At 35.2% G+C, this 15,780-nt stretch overlaps 2 protein-coding genes across 12 annotated transcripts in view; one reads left to right on the top strand and one right to left on the bottom strand.

Annotated features, from left to right (window-relative positions):
- Positions 1–14,813, bottom strand: part of tmem150c (transmembrane protein 150C) — a 16,098-nt gene extending 1,285 nt beyond the window's left edge. The window contains exons 1-9 of one of the 7 annotated variants that reach the window (XM_048170987.1): positions 14,680–14,813; positions 13,612–13,669; positions 10,269–10,317; positions 6,976–7,078; positions 6,840–6,893; positions 6,716–6,748; positions 6,561–6,628; positions 5,798–5,925; positions 2,318–2,495 (exon numbers count right to left, since the gene is read on the bottom strand). In XM_048170987.1, coding sequence (XP_048026944.1) covers positions 2,318–2,495; positions 5,798–5,925; positions 6,561–6,628; positions 6,716–6,748; positions 6,840–6,893; positions 6,976–7,049 — 535 coding nt within the window. In that variant the 5' untranslated portion in view covers positions 7,050–7,078; positions 10,269–10,317; positions 13,612–13,669; positions 14,680–14,813. Of the gene's footprint in view, positions 1–2,317; positions 2,496–5,797; positions 5,926–6,560; positions 6,629–6,715; positions 6,749–6,839; positions 6,894–6,975; positions 7,082–10,268; positions 10,318–10,854; positions 13,523–13,611; positions 13,670–14,679 lie in introns of those variants that run through there. The other 6 variants (XM_048170963.1, XM_048170996.1, XM_048170974.1 and 3 more) reach the window with 6 other exon arrangements.
- Positions 14,802–15,780, top strand: part of carm1l (coactivator-associated arginine methyltransferase 1, like) — a 26,960-nt gene continuing 25,981 nt past the window's right edge. The window contains exon 1 of one of the 5 annotated variants that reach the window (XM_048170831.1): positions 14,802–15,085. In XM_048170831.1, coding sequence (XP_048026788.1) covers positions 14,935–15,085 — 151 coding nt within the window. In that variant the 5' untranslated portion in view covers positions 14,802–14,934. The remainder of the gene's footprint in view (positions 15,086–15,780) is intronic. The other 4 variants (XM_048170806.1, XM_048170813.1, XM_048170797.1 and 1 more) reach the window with 4 other exon arrangements.

Here is a 15,780-nt window from a genome sequence, read left to right on the forward strand (position 1 = left end):
TATGCTTTATATATAAATTTTAAAACTTGCCATCTCTTGTTTGGACACTGCAAGTCAACACTACCTAACGGATGTACTATTAAACTCATTTCTTGCCTATGAAACCTATTTAAATTTCATATGGAATAAATGTGTGTAAAATATAACAAACAAAACAACTTGAATTATTCCATTTATAAGTTAACTCGAATTATCCCACCATCTAGCTTTAAAATGAATCGCAAGGATTCGCCACCCTAGGTCACATGACCATAAACAATAAAATTATGCTGCATTCACCCCGTGTTGTAGTTACCGTAGTCTCGAGTTGACAACACATGACGTTCTGTTTGGAGCTGTTCACATTCTCGGACTGTCGCTGTATCCAAAATCGAATACATCCCTACTATATAAGTATGTGAAAAACAGTACACCAACAGAGTAGTATGTCTGAATGCGTAGTATTCAAAAAATAGACGAAAATTCCCCAGATGACCTACTACTTCTGGCAAGATTCTCAAGTGTGCATTTGATGGACACTTTACTATCAATTGAGGCCACAGGAGGGTATTTATGAATGGCAGTGAAGCGATGCAACTGACGCTGGTAAATCACATTACAGTAACAACATATCGGATGTAGTATGTCCGAATTGCGGTAGAACTTTATTTTACAGTCCTGTTCCCCATATGCATACTATGTACTTGTTATAGTAATTTCAATAATTGGGTAACACCTAGACACTAACACTGAACCTATCCCTAAACCTAACCTTAACCCAAGTAGTTACCTTATATTACCCAGTACCTTCTTAGTAAAGTGCACTGTACATACAACTTGTGGAAAGAGCCTTCATGAAGGAATTCAGGTGCTCACTTTCATTTAGAACGCCTCTATAAAAAGGCGTCCACTTCCTGAAGTGCCTTTTAAGGGTGCAAAAACACTGCTTGGAATTCATCCAATGTATAGCCGTAGTCATTTTTCTGGCGATATAAGTTGACTACTGCAATAACTTAAAATGGTCTTATGAGGTTAGCTGGTTTGTTTAGTTTTAGAGGGGTTTTAGACTAGATGGCTGATTACCTATACCAGCTAAACACCAGGATGGCTAGACTAGGAGACCAACTAAACAAGTTTAAAGGCCTGTTCATATCTAGTTTGGTAACTAACTATAATGATAACCATAACTAAGTTTTAATAATCGTTGTAATTCAGTTCACAGCACAACTATAACAATAACGACACAGAGAAACTATATTGTTGGAATCAGAACTTTTTTTTCCCCCAACTGATTGACAGCCAATCAGAATCCATTCTGCTTTAAAGAGCTCAAGCATTTAAAGTGGCGGAAGATAAAATTGCAGCCTGTGCTTAGAATAAACAGTGTCGCACACTAAAAGGCCTTTAAGCTGTTTTTTTTTTTTCAGTGATTTGATAAGTCTGATTCAGCCGTTCTTTTGCTTCATCATTCAAAAATGTTAAATGATGTCCCTGCATGACTTTTTATGTACATTAAATTTGTCATTAAAATAAAGGTAAATATTGTGATTTATTACTGTATATTGTTGCAGTATAGTGATCTTGTGAAAAAGTACACTTCTTTTTTTATGAGTGCATGTTAGTTGCAATTCAATAAAATATTAGTTTTAATTTATATTATATGCATTTAGTGGATCTTTAGCTTTATTTGACTCCTAAGTAGGACTTAAATGCATCTTTATATGTCATTTAATAATTACTTCTGTTGTCTTTGAAATATACATGTTAAATGTTTAAGTGTTCTGCTGAATGAACTAAAATATGTCATTTTTATTGCAACTTGGATGGCAGATTATTAAAACAATGATTTAAAAAGTAAAACTTAATTTGACATTACAAAATGCACTTTTTAAAAGTGTACTAAGTCCTGAAATTGTACTCTTTGTGTCTTATTTGATTTAATATTACATTATCTGCAAGTACAATACTTTTCAGATTTGAAGTACACTACAAGTGTTCAATCAATACAATGAAGCGCACTTCTTTTACACAAGGGTTGTGTATATTTGTCCCTTGTTCAATTGGTATCAACATTTTTAATGTTATAATTTCTCACATCATTTTGAATCTATTTGACAACAGTGGCTGCTTGTTTGAAATGTCATTTTAAGATATTTCAGAGCAAGATATTCAAGATTTCAATTATATTGAATATCATCAGTAATGGAGATATTCTGGCATTATCACCCAGCCCTATAAAGTATCATTTACATGAAGCTGAACATACTACAGCTCATCCTGCAAAGTCTGCAGTATATTGTTTAGTGAAGTAAGGTTATAGTGGAAGGAAAAAGGATACAAAGCAGCATGCAGGAAGTTACAGCTCCAGACAACAGGAAGCGGGGGATTCCTGCTCGCTTGCCTTCATTCCGCAAGTTGACCTTTAGGGTCATGAAAGACTGGACCCAGCAGAAAAGAGTTCCTAGGCCAAAGGTCATGGAGGTGCCAATATTATGTAGTTCCTCATCATTGGACAGCTAGATCGAAAAGTGTAATAAAAGGTGTTTAGGTGAAAATAGTGATGTAAAATCATACTTGGAATACTTATAAAGAAATACTTATGGACAGTGGAAACAGTAACTAAAATATGTCACTTGTTTTTTTTTTGTTTTTTTTGTTTTTTGGACAACCCAACACTGCAAACACTGGGACTTACTGTTAAGTCTAATTAAGACATCAGATCAGCGTTCAAGTCACTTTGGTCGGAGCAAGATGGCAATGTACCTTTTCTACATAAAATTAAAAGATTTTTTTAACTCTAATTCTACAAAAAAAGAAGAATAAGAAGAATACAGAATACACAAGCAGTGTTTTTTTTTTTCTTTTCAATTTATGAAGATACTGTAAACAGTACTAACTGTAACAGTACTATCACATTTTTAAATGCAACTTTGCTAGCTTTTTTATTTTATTAATTTCAACACATTTACTATAAATACAGGTGCTGCATCTATTGCATCCACCATATTTTCTCACTGATGCCCCCAATTAGAAGCTCAGGGCTTGGAGAAAATTCAGAGTTTCCAACTAATAATTAAGATTTGTGGTGCCGTTCATGTTTGTTCAACTCGTAAATACGATCTATTCAATGTGACTTGAACGCACCGTTATATACACAGGGGCCGTGTTCGGAATGGCACTAACGTACTGCATACTGCCTACTATTTTTTTTAAGAATATGAAATAGTATACCATATGTAACAAATAATGTTTCAGAGTAGTATGCTACATTGTTGTCACATGACAAACACAAATAAACCATGTGCTAACCATTCTTTTTTATGTGCAAACCTGAGAGAAAAAGTCCTAAGTTTCAACAGCCTTCACCAACAGTCTTGATCTAACCCATAAAAATTAGTGTAAAGTCAAGTTGATTCGGTGAAATTAAATCATGTTTTTCACATCAAATCAGTTGATTAGAATTTACTTTACTCGAAAAAAATGTACACTGAAAAAATGTTAACTTAAATATGTGCTTAATGTGTTATCATGTAAATTAACTAATTTGATTCAAGTTAAAAAAATATAATTATCATGTTTGAATCCAATTGACTACATTAGGTTAGCTCATTTTAAGGGTTCAGGTAACAATATAGCTCCATACAGGAACACTTTCCACTTATTACTGCGTAGAATATTTCAATTATGCATGGGTAAAAAAAAATCATTAGAGCTGGGTTTTCCAAAACATCACAAATAATTCTCTTAAGATTTATGGTAGATTATGCACTAAATATAAGGTAAATAGGCTATATTTTGTCAGCATAAAAAGTTATTGATATGCTAATATATGGTTTTAATAGTCAAGATAATATTTCATATGACTGAATCAACCCAGCCAGCAACGAAATTATAATTTGACGTTTTAGATAAAGCAGATATATGTTATTATGAGCGCATGTTTTCCCGAAACAGATTGGTCATCATTATGAGACTTGAAATCGTTGCAGGAATGTATCATTATGACGCTCTATTCCAAGTCAATATCTGTGCTCCTTAAAACATATGGCCATGAGCGCAACACGCTGCAAATGAACTATGGATTTGGTGCATAGATCATAAACTACTACTATTGTTTATTTTGGGAGACTTTTGTCTCTGGTTAACTCAGGATGAGAACACAAAAAGGAGAAAGATTTGAGCACTGAACTCTGTTTGCATCACTGAATCATTATTTTCCTGTTTATCACAGTAAAGCTGCTTTGAAATCTGTATTGCATAAAGTGCTATAGAAATAAAGGTGACTTGATCAGAAATGTGCTGTAGAGATTAAAGCGCAAATTATGATAACATAACGATAGCGGAAACATAGATACTTACTTTACAGTAACATGTGTAGGGAAGGCTACTTATAAAAGTGTTAGGCTACATTTATAATTATTCTCCGCCTCCAGTTCACTCAGTTCACACGTGGAGCATGTTGTGTTGTGGGAAACAGTATCCCATTTTGTGTTCTCAGGTGCATACATTAGATTTCGGCAAATAGGTACTCCGGGAACTCCATGCATACAGAACATTCACATATTATTCACAGTATACCCATTGCATACTGCAATATAGTAAGACTCGTATGGTGGTATGCCATTCCAAACACAGCTTCCATTCTAATTTCAATGTTCCTGAGTTGTATTTAGCAGATGCTGGCAAATATAGTAGGTAATGCAGGTATTCCACGCATACAGAAAATGTGCATACTATGTACAGTATACATACTGGACACTGCAGAAATAGTAAGAGTAGTATGATAGTATGCCATTTCGAACACAGGCAGGGAGACAGATTAACAAGACACAGGTGAGAATAATGAGGGACTAATCAGAGGAACTGTGAAAGACTAAAAAACAGAAACAGAAAACTAAATCAAACTATACATAAAAGTCCAAACAAGAAACAAGTGACATGACACTAATACATTTTAAAGGGTTTGTTCACTCAAAAATGAAAATAATGTCAATTTTTACTCACACTCATGTCGTTCTACACCTGTAAGTCCTTCATTCATCTTCGCAACAAAAAATGAAGATATTTTTGATCAAATCCGATGGCTCAGTGAGGCTTGCATTCAAAGCAATGACACTTCCTCTCTCAAGATCCATCAAGGTACTAAAAACATATTTAAAACAGTTCATGCGAGTTCAGTAGTTCTACCTTAATATTATAAAGCGACGAGAATACTTTTTGTGCACCAAAAAAACCTAAATAACGACTTTTCAACAATATAGTGATGGACCAATTTCAAAACACTGCTTCGGAGCTTTACGAATCGAATCGGATCTCCTATCAAATGGCTAAACTGCTGAAATCAAGTAACTTTGGCACTCAGAGTCACTGATTTGATTCGTAAAGCTCCAAAGCAGTGTTTTGAAATCTGCCCATCATTATATTGTTAAAAAGTCGTTATTTTGTTTTTTTGGTGCACAAAAATATTCTTGTTGCTTTATAATATTAAGGTAGAACTACTGAACTCGCATGAACAGTTTTAAATATGTTTTTAGTACCTTTATGGATCCTGAGAGAGGAAATGTCATTGCCGTGAATGCAGGCCTCACTGAGCCATCGAATTTAATCAAAAATATCTTAATTTGTGTTTCGAAGATGAATGAAGGCCTTACAGGTGTAGAGCGAAATGAGGGTGAGTAATAAATGACATTTTCATTTTTGGGTGAACTAACTCTTTAATCAATTTATTGAAATGTTTCACTTTGACATGAAAGAATATTTTTCGTTAATCAGTCGAAGTGGTTTGATGATATATTTGCAAAAAAAGTATGATTCATACCTGGAAATTCCCAACTAAAGTCATACCGAAGCAGGCGAGAGACAAAGCCACCAGACTGCCGATGTTGAGCCAGGGTTTATGCACCCTCGGTTTCAACTGCAGGTATCTCAGCACTCCAAGAATGAAGCCTGGAGCCCAAGAGACAGAATTCATTTGGGACAATTCTACAATACCGTCAGCTGTGTATCACACACACACATGCACTTTTACATGACAACGATGTACTAAAAACGGAAAAGTTGTTCCTTTGCGAATACAGATGACAATGTTGTCGAAATGATCCTCGTTCACTCTGAAAATGCTATATTTTTCATGCCAGGCCAGTAGTTGTCGATGTCACTTTGTAAAGAAACACTACACGCCTATGAACATGTAACAGGTATGCGTGTAAAGTGTCCGTTTTCATAACTTCACATTTTTGTAGTTTACAATGATAAAGTTATAATTTTCAAAAATGCGCACTTTAAAACCCATTTTCAAAAATGTGCATTTTCAGGCCCCCAAAACGCCGTTGTCGTGTAAATGAATGGCCAAAACTTTTTGAGATTTCAAAGTTTTCCGTTTTTAGTTGAAAACAGAGTCATGTAAACAGCCCCTAAACTGATGTTCACATTTTGTAATATAATGCTGCTGGACACTGCAACAGTTGCACTAGGCTGCAATTTCAGTGCATAATAAATAATGATTATGTTAGTTGTTAGATCTTCAACTGATCTTCAACTTCAAAGCAACTCCTTTGATAGAATCTGAGCACCATTCATACCTACAAAGGCCGCCATGTTCATGACTTGACTAAACACGCAGCTGGCAGGTGGTGCATTGCCTGCAATGCTAAATGGTATAAGAACTTTTATCAGGCCTCTAAACAAAAAAATACATATATACAAAATATTGATAATAAAATTCATAAAGATTTACCTGATATATGGAGGAGATTTTGATTCTGACCTCCTGTGAACAGAAGATCAGTTTGAAGGAGGCATTAATATTATGATTATTCATATTAAATGTTTGCCATCCAATAGAGGTCAGTTTCCCTTACTTGTACTCTGAACTGAGTGGGGTGATTTTCTCATCCTCCACAGCAATGAAATACCTGTTCATGAAGGAAATATGATTTTTATCTTAACAGCAGCTTAAATAAGTGGATAAGGGCAAAGCAGGTTTTGGTTACTCACACAACCCAGAGGCCAGCAGCTGTGAAGAGAGAAAACATTACGGGCAGAAACATCCATGGACTGCACTTCCTCATGTCTCCTTATGAACGTCAATAAAACAACCCTGCTGTAAAACAAACAACACATTCTAAATATATCCTACATTTATATGGTAACTAATTCATCACATTCTAGAGTGCAAAAGTGACCACCCCATTTATTTAGCAGACTTTATTCGATCTGGACATAGTTTTCTCCACAGCGATTTGAAAAGTTGGTAACACTTTATTTTAAGCTGACACAGTTACATGCTACTACATGTACTTACTATAGTAATAACAGTAAATTATGCATAATTACAAGTAAATATCCCTAAACCAAACCCTAATCATAACTCTATAGTCAGTACATGTAGTTTTTATATAAGTAGAGAGTAACTGCATTCAAAAAAATGATTTATTTTGATTCAACACCATTGTATCAGGTTTCTGGTTTAAATGTGATTGATTCATGTTAAATTGACTTGACTTGAAAAGATTACTCTTTGACTTAACTTGATGTTTTCATATTGGAATAACATGTTTAAATCAAGTAAACCCAACCAGGACTCAATCAAACAGGATTTTCACTTCCCATCATGCTTTGCAAAGGGGCTGAACTAGGAGTGTAAATGTTGAAATAAAGTGTTATTTTAAGCAGTATTTAGGAAGATGAGAAAATGGAAAGACTTTTTAATGTTTACTGTTCTATTATGTTGGTATTTAAAAGTTTCTGTTAATTAATAGTTTTAGGGTTACCATTGTGGTGAATTGTTGCACTTGTGCTTGGGTTGAGGACCTGCTAACAAACTTTCAAATTACTTTAATAAGAAAGTAATCACTGTGGTAGTGCTCTGGGTTGCATTTCCCAAAAGCATTGTAAGCCTATGTTGATTGTAAAACCATTGCCACCAGTGGACTTATGATCAATTTAGGCTTTACAATGTTTTTGGTTAAGGCAATTTAGAATGAATCCAGTATAACATCTAGATTTCTAACACCGAACGTCACAAAAGTTATATAAATCACAAAATTAAACAAGAAGAATTAATTGTAAAAATCAATGTATATGAAAACAATTTATTATTTATTTATTTATTGCTTTTTATTTATTTTCCAAAACATTGCAAATTAGTTGGGCTGACACTATTAAATTAAGCTGTGCCCAACCATAGTAAATAAGTTGAATCAACCTTAATAAATTAAGTTGACCCAACGTAAGTACATTAAATTGGAATAACAGAATTGCATAATGCTGAAATAAAGCAACTTAATCATGTGGAAATCCTTTCCATGATTTTTTTATGTTATTTTTTTGAGTGTGTTTCACCTTAAAGGTGCCCTAGATTATGTTTTTAAAAGATGTAATATAAGTCTAAGGTGTCCCCTGAATGTGTCTGTGAAGTTTCAGCTCAAAATACCCCATAGATTTTTTTGTATTAATTTTTTTAACTGCCTATTTTGGGGCATCATTATAAACGCGCCGATTTTATGCTGCGGCCCCTTTAAATCCCATGCTCTCCGCCCACAGAGCTCGCGCTTGCCTTAAACAGTGCCTTAACAAAGTTTACACAGCTAATATAACCCTCAAAATGGATCTTTACAAAGTGTTCGTCATGCATGCGGCGGATTATGTGAGTATTGTATACTGTTATATTGTTTACTTCTGATTTTGAATGAGTTTGATAGTGCTCCGTGGCTAATGGGTAATGCTACACTGTTGGAGAGATTTATAAAGAATGAAGTTGTGTTTATGAATTATACAGACTGCAAGTGTTTAAAAATGAAAATAGCGACGGCTCTCTTGTCTCCGTGAATACAGTAATAACCGATGGTAACTTTAACCACATTTAACTGTACATTAACAACGTGCTAATGAAACATTTAGAAAGACAGTTTACAAATATCAATAAAAATATCATGTTATCATGGATCATGTCAGTTATTATTGCTCCATCTTGCTTGCTTACCTAGTCTGATGATTTGGTTGTGCACATCCAGACGTTAATACTGGCTGCCCTTGTCTAATGCCTTTTATAATGTTGGGAACGTGGGCTGGCATATGCAAATATTGGGGGCGTACACCCCAACTGTTACGTAACAGTCGGTGTTATGTTGAGATTCGCCTGTTCTTCGGAGGTCTTTTAAACAAATGAGATTTATATAAGAAGGAGGAAACAATGGAGTTTGAGACTCACTGTATGTCTTTTCCATGTACTGAACTCTTGTTATTTAACTATGCCAAGATAAATTAAATTTTTCATGCGAGGGCTCCTTTAAAACAGTTGTAACTGCAAATTCTTGAAAAAAAGTTCCAAAGCAAACTAATAGCTATTTGAAAAGTGCACTTAATTGCACAGAATGTGCACTTGATCTAAAAAAAAAAAATGTTTTAAAAAAATTAATGAATTAAAATTCCACTTAAATGCACTTAAAGAGTGTACACTTTCAAGTCTGCTTCTTAACACACTTGAGTAGACTTTTAAAAAGTGCACTTTGTAATAATGTCAAATTAAAAGCTTTACAATAAAGAACATTTTAAATCATTATATTTTAAGATTTTGTGGTGCTGTAAAGTGCACTTATTTTGATGTGTTGACTAACATACTAAAGCACATGTAAAGTACTTAGTTATAATTTTACCTGTATTTGATATTACATTTAAACTTATACTTTAATTATACTTATACTTTAATACATTAAAATATACTTTAAATTTACTAAATTGCAACTTCATCATTACAAATGTGTAATTATTACAAATATATTTAAATATATTTAAATATAACATATGAATTTAAATAGAAATTACATTAAAGTATATTTTTGTTTACCATAAATGGTTGTCAGTACATTCAGCAGAACCATATTTCAAATTGCATACATGTACTTAATTTCCACTTAAGTCAGTCAAAAACACTCTAAAGTTCAACTAATTGCATTTCTGTCAGAACCATTATCATTAAAGATGATTGACAGTTAGCATATAGTTTGGATTGGCAGTATGGTTCTGTTCTGGGCAAGAACTCCCTGCCCATCCATGCAGCCTAGCACGAATAAGAGCAGGGAGAGCTGCGATTTACAGCAATTAATATGCAATTAAGTGTCACTGCTGAGCTCTTTTGCAGGTTCACTGGTAATTCAGCTAATACATTATTACCCAGATTTGTAAAAATGAAATGCTACAGAGAGGTCATGGTGAGGGGATGGGATTTTTACTGCCAGAATCCTATGGTTGCACTTTATTGTGAATAAGACAGGAATCAAACAACTGACCAGCCTCAAGATTTCTTCGAGAATGCCTGATGTGTCGACAGGTTTCAGTCTATAGAGACAAAACAAAAATGCAGTCATTTCACTTGCATAGCCCAGTGTTGCTGAAATTTGAACGCTTTTATAAACCATATTGTTAATGCCACAGTAGGTTCATTTATCAGTAAATGTTCAGTCATTGATGTTTTAGTGCTCGTGCGGTGGACAGCGCCTTGGTGCTGAAATAGGACTGACTCCGTTCATTTCCCTTTCACATTCACAAATAAAGCTGCAGGATAGTAAGAAATTTTAGTGACTTTCTCATACAAAATAGATCTTTTGAAAACTGTTATGTTAAAACATTATTTCTTGCGACTCAAAATAATAAAATGATACATTGGTTTGGAGGACAAAACCATGTTGACTATGTTAACTTCGAACAGAAATACACAGTCTCAATTGTCTGAAACAACACAGTGCTGATCATTGGGCGACAATAACACGCGACATTTGTCTTGTGCGGCTGTCAAAAAGCCATTCGCCATTAAATGGAAGATAGCACGTCATATAATAATGACTTTATTGTGAACAGAGAATATAAAAACCATACCTTGTAGACAGCACACTCTTCTGTCGCGTACAAAACCCGTGTCCTCTTCATTTCATTAGGACTCAAAGACAGACATCGTTTGCATTCGGTTGTAGGCTATGTGAGAGCTAGCGAAGGGGTTTGGCTCTGCCAAAAGCGGTTTTGCCGAACCGAAATGCGGTGTTAAGTCCTTACAGCATGTATTGGGCCCGACGGACTCGGTCTGATATTTCTCAGACAGACATTGCGCGCCATAGATGTAACGAGTAGTCATGTCCGATTCGCAAAAGAGTCGTTCGTTTGAACCGGTTCTTTTGAATGATTCATACGAACCGATTCGCAAAGCATTTGTAGGAACAATAGAATAGAATAGAATAGAATAGAATAGATATTAAAGTTACTAAAGTTACGTGCAATCTGCAATGAAATAGGTGGTATGGGTTTAAAAGAAAAAACAATAGTTAAAACTTGTTGAATAAAAACATAAAAATGGCACTGTTTTAAAGGTGACCCACAAGGGGCTTTTAAAATCACTATGAAATTAAAATGGACAATTCTTATTTTTTATGGATTTTATTTTATATGAACTTTATCCATGCACATCATTATTGTTTTTAATTCATGTTTCTTGTATAATCTTTAATCAAAATAACTTCCCCTCCTTCTTGCAGCAACATCTCTTCTTTTCTCTGGTGACTGGCGCGAGGGTGGGGCGACCTGTCACTCACATGAGATCCACCAATAGCAAATCACAACCATCCAATCATTTCCTGATAGACAAAATCTGATAGTTCCACTATCTACGCTGTAATTAAAAATGTGTTGAAAAGGGGATAATGTCCTGGCAAAAAATTACCAGTAGCTTTTCCCTGAAGTTTTCAGACATTTCATTTAACCCTAAAACAACACAATGCAATGCGTAATTAAAAATAGACCCGTGGAAATTAATATGGGAAATTCCTTCTTATTAAAGGTGCTGTAAGTAGTATTTGAACTACGCTGTGGACATTGTTGATATTTGAAATCAACCCAAACAAACCCACCCCTCTCTTCATTGATCATCCAAAACTCACTTTCCAATCCTAACCACCCTGCTCAGAGTCGGTCTCGAACCCCCGATCGCTGCTGGCATGTGAGGCGAGTGCACCATCAATAATGCTAAACACCTTGCAATCGTCAGTGTGCAGTGGTTTACCTGCTCAACTCACACAATCTGGCTACTCTTACACACGCAATGGGAGAGTGGATGTCTGTTTATCACAGCTGACGCGGAACAAAATGCTTCACGAAAAATAAAGCGCAGTTGATGAACGAACGACAAGAAAGCACAAAAAAGAACGTACAGTGCACAAGAGTAAATACAAAGTGTTCGTTGTTAGTCGCAAACAGCAAAGCAGCTCCAGACAATCAAACCCAGTGTTACTCACATGAGAAGCGGGATCAAAGCAGCCTCCACATCTGTTTTCAGGCCTTCCCTCTTAGCTCTCTCCAGCGCTTGAAAGCTTTTCTAATATATAAACGCAGGTCCTAAAGCTTTTTGCCCAGGCATAAACCTTTTCTTTCCAGTGATATTCTTTTGAGCTCTTTTGTATTGTGTCCCATCTTTCATTCTGCAGGTTTTTTTTTCTTATTTTCAAATCTCCCTCTTGCTCGTTCTCTCTCCTCAACTGTCATACGCCCTCTAATGCTGATTGGTTAGACATTAGTTGTTGGTATCAGCCCGACTAACTTCCAAACAGTGTTTTTGAAATACTACTGAGTCCCCCTTTAACATGGTACATTGGGGCATATTTTATGTTTTTTTCCTTACAAATCATGTCCAAAGCTACAGTTGTGTGGAATGTACAATTTGTAAGGTATAAAAACCATAACGCCTATAAAACCATAACGCCTATGGCAAAACAACCCTGTGTGTGTGTATTTGTGTTTGTGTTTGATGCTTCACTGTGACACAGGGCTGGATGAGGGTTTCGTTAGATCCCTTGGCAATGACACTCAAACACTTTTAATTGTGGTTTACGTGTCTAAATAGTTTTTGGGTCTAATGTACATACTTGAACATCACATCTCTGAGTTTAGTTATGTCATTAAGACAATGGCCACTAGGTGGGAGTGTTGTGTTGCAGACTTAAAAGAAGGGAGCTCAGTATTATATATATTCTAGGGCAGTGTTTCTCAACCAGGGGTCCATGGACCCCTAGTGGTCTTTGACAGAATGCCAGGAGGGCCTTATAAAATATCTGAATAAGAATTTTTGTATATTTTGACATTTGACATGTTCCCATAAAAGAAGAAGATAATATCTGTATAATATAACTGACTATATGACTAAATATAGGACAAGTCAACTAATGTAGTAGTAAATTATACTTGATTGCATGACTCCTCACAAAGACATTAATGATACCAATGAGCCAACTTTATTCTGGGTCTTGAGGATGTTCCAAATATGACGGGGGTCCATTACTCAAAAAAGGTTGAGATTCACTGTTCTAGGGCTCTATATATCAAAATGAGCCCCAGCCTAAGTTTCATGATCATTATAACATGATCATTATAAAGGTGTTTAAACAGCAAAACACATTCACTTCCACATATTTTACAATCGGAATATAGCCTATCATAGTTCATGATATAATTAAAAAATTGTGAATATTTTGAATAAAAAACATCTGTCACTGCTGCATGACACGTCGGCATAGAATTAATACGTTTTAAAATAATAATAATAATAATAATAATAATAATAATAATATATTAAATAAAATAAAAACTCACGCTGTGGGCTCAGATAGATAGAGAATCGCATCTGTCGGATTTATATCATCCATTTCTCCTGAAATATATAAAAGTAAGTGGCCGGTGAACTGGGAGAAGAATAGGTAAACTTTATAGTTTCCTACACAATAATATATGAATAACATCAAATTATAGGCTAATTGAAAGAATTATAGGAATTTGTATCTAACAAACTCGGCTATAAATGTCTTTTTTATATAGTACTTCATTTAAATGTCTATTTAAATGTCTGAAACCTAAAATAAACATGATGTGGTTGAAAACACTAAGGAAGCAGCACTAAGCGCGTCCGTCTCTGGCTCAGCGCCAGCCAAAGCAAGTTTGAATTTGACGCACTGAACTTTCTAATCACACCGGTCTAATCATAGATATGTATGCTATGCGTGCTTATATATGGGTGTGATCGTATCATAGACTGTAAAAAAGATCGTACTTGTCAAAGGGTTAAAATCAATCGCGTTTCGGGGGTGGAGGGGGCACAAATTGAAACTGAGGATCCACAAATCAGATCTGAGGGGGCAATGCCTCCTTTTGCCCCCAATATCCTGGATAAGACCACATTCTTTATGCTGAATGCTAAATAATAATCTCAACCACTAGTCGGATATCTACCATCATTACCATTCTCCAAAACTCATCGCGATCACCAGCCGGGCTGGTTATGTGTGCGATACGATTTGTAGCCCTCTCTTATTTCTGTTCTTTTTCTTTATTTCTATTTCAATATAAGACACTAGCATTAGTGGCAATAATAGGAGTGGCGGTGAAGCTCGAACTGCATTCAAAACATGCGTGAACACGTCATTCAAAACACGCACAAACAAGTATAATAAATCATTTCAGTCAACACACACGCATTGAACACACATGTTAGAAATGGTGTAAAATAATACTAATAAAAAACGTACTCTTATTTATTCTTTCACTCCCATGCACCATATTCATGTCAACATTAATAATCAGATTTATAAAAATGAAACTGAAAATCAGAGTTGCGCTTCTGTAACAGAATTAGGCTACTCATGAACATAGTTTTATTTTACTCACGTGTCTGTTGCTTGTGGAGTTGCTTGTGTTTTAGAAAAAAATGTAGAAATAAAAATGACTTGACTTTTTTTTTTTGTCGGCAGAAACCTACATTCCACTGCCTGTCATTTTTCATCTTTAAGTTTAACTCCGCCCTCTCACGTCAAGGCCATTAGACCCTCCTCTCATCTGAACTTGTTCACAACCTCTGTCACAATGCGTATGCGAGAAGGATACGAGAGCTTCACCGCCCTGCAATGATTCCTGGATTCAATCATGGACGATAATCAGTTACAGACCAGTTTCTCTGTAACTGTGATCTTTCTCAATGAGACCGACATGAAGCAAGATCTGCCGGATCAACATCAGGAACTCACGCTTCACGTGCACCGACAGCTGGATGACGTCTCTCTCACCATTAATAATGGTAAACAAAAGCAACAACTACTTTAGCCTACATTTTTGTATAGAGATATTAATGTGGATGGTTCAGGACATGGTTTGGGAAGAATTTTATGAGAAATACTTTGGACTTTAATAGCAGATTTCGGTTTCTTAGTAATCAGTGTGATCTAAACAGATGCATCTGAAACGCTGAGGAGACATATAAGATTACGCCGTTGTGACGTTGTTACACGTTACATGTATTTCCTATAGTAATAACAGCCTTACTATAAACCTAGTAGGCTAAGTAATTAATGTTAATCAGTGATTATTTGTTTAATTACACTTTAAGAACGAGAATTTTTCAAAGTCTAGTTTGAGATCTCATTCGTAATTTTTCATGCATCACCAAGCTTTTTTTTCATTTAATTTTTTTTTTAGTATTTTTCCCAATTTTTGTTTATTTTGTTCAAGTATCAAGTTCAAGTTATGCCACTTTTTCAGTATCTGCTCCTGTCTGAAAAATATGATGAGTAAAGGAAGTGAAGAACCACATTTACACTGTAAATAACGTCATACCAAACAATCTCTCCACTGGCTCTTAAGTGTCTTATTTATTGGCTGAAGGACAAATGAAGACTCTTTATTCAGGTGTGCCACACATTTCCCCGGGTCTCATTGTGTGGTCCTGCCGCACTGACAGATCGCTAGGATTTACTGCAGCGCTGTTCACACAGC

Source organism: Megalobrama amblycephala, linkage group LG2 (assembly GCF_018812025.1).
Source record: "Megalobrama amblycephala isolate DHTTF-2021 linkage group LG2, ASM1881202v1, whole genome shotgun sequence".
Classification (NCBI taxonomy): domain Eukaryota; kingdom Metazoa; phylum Chordata; class Actinopteri; order Cypriniformes; family Xenocyprididae; genus Megalobrama; species Megalobrama amblycephala.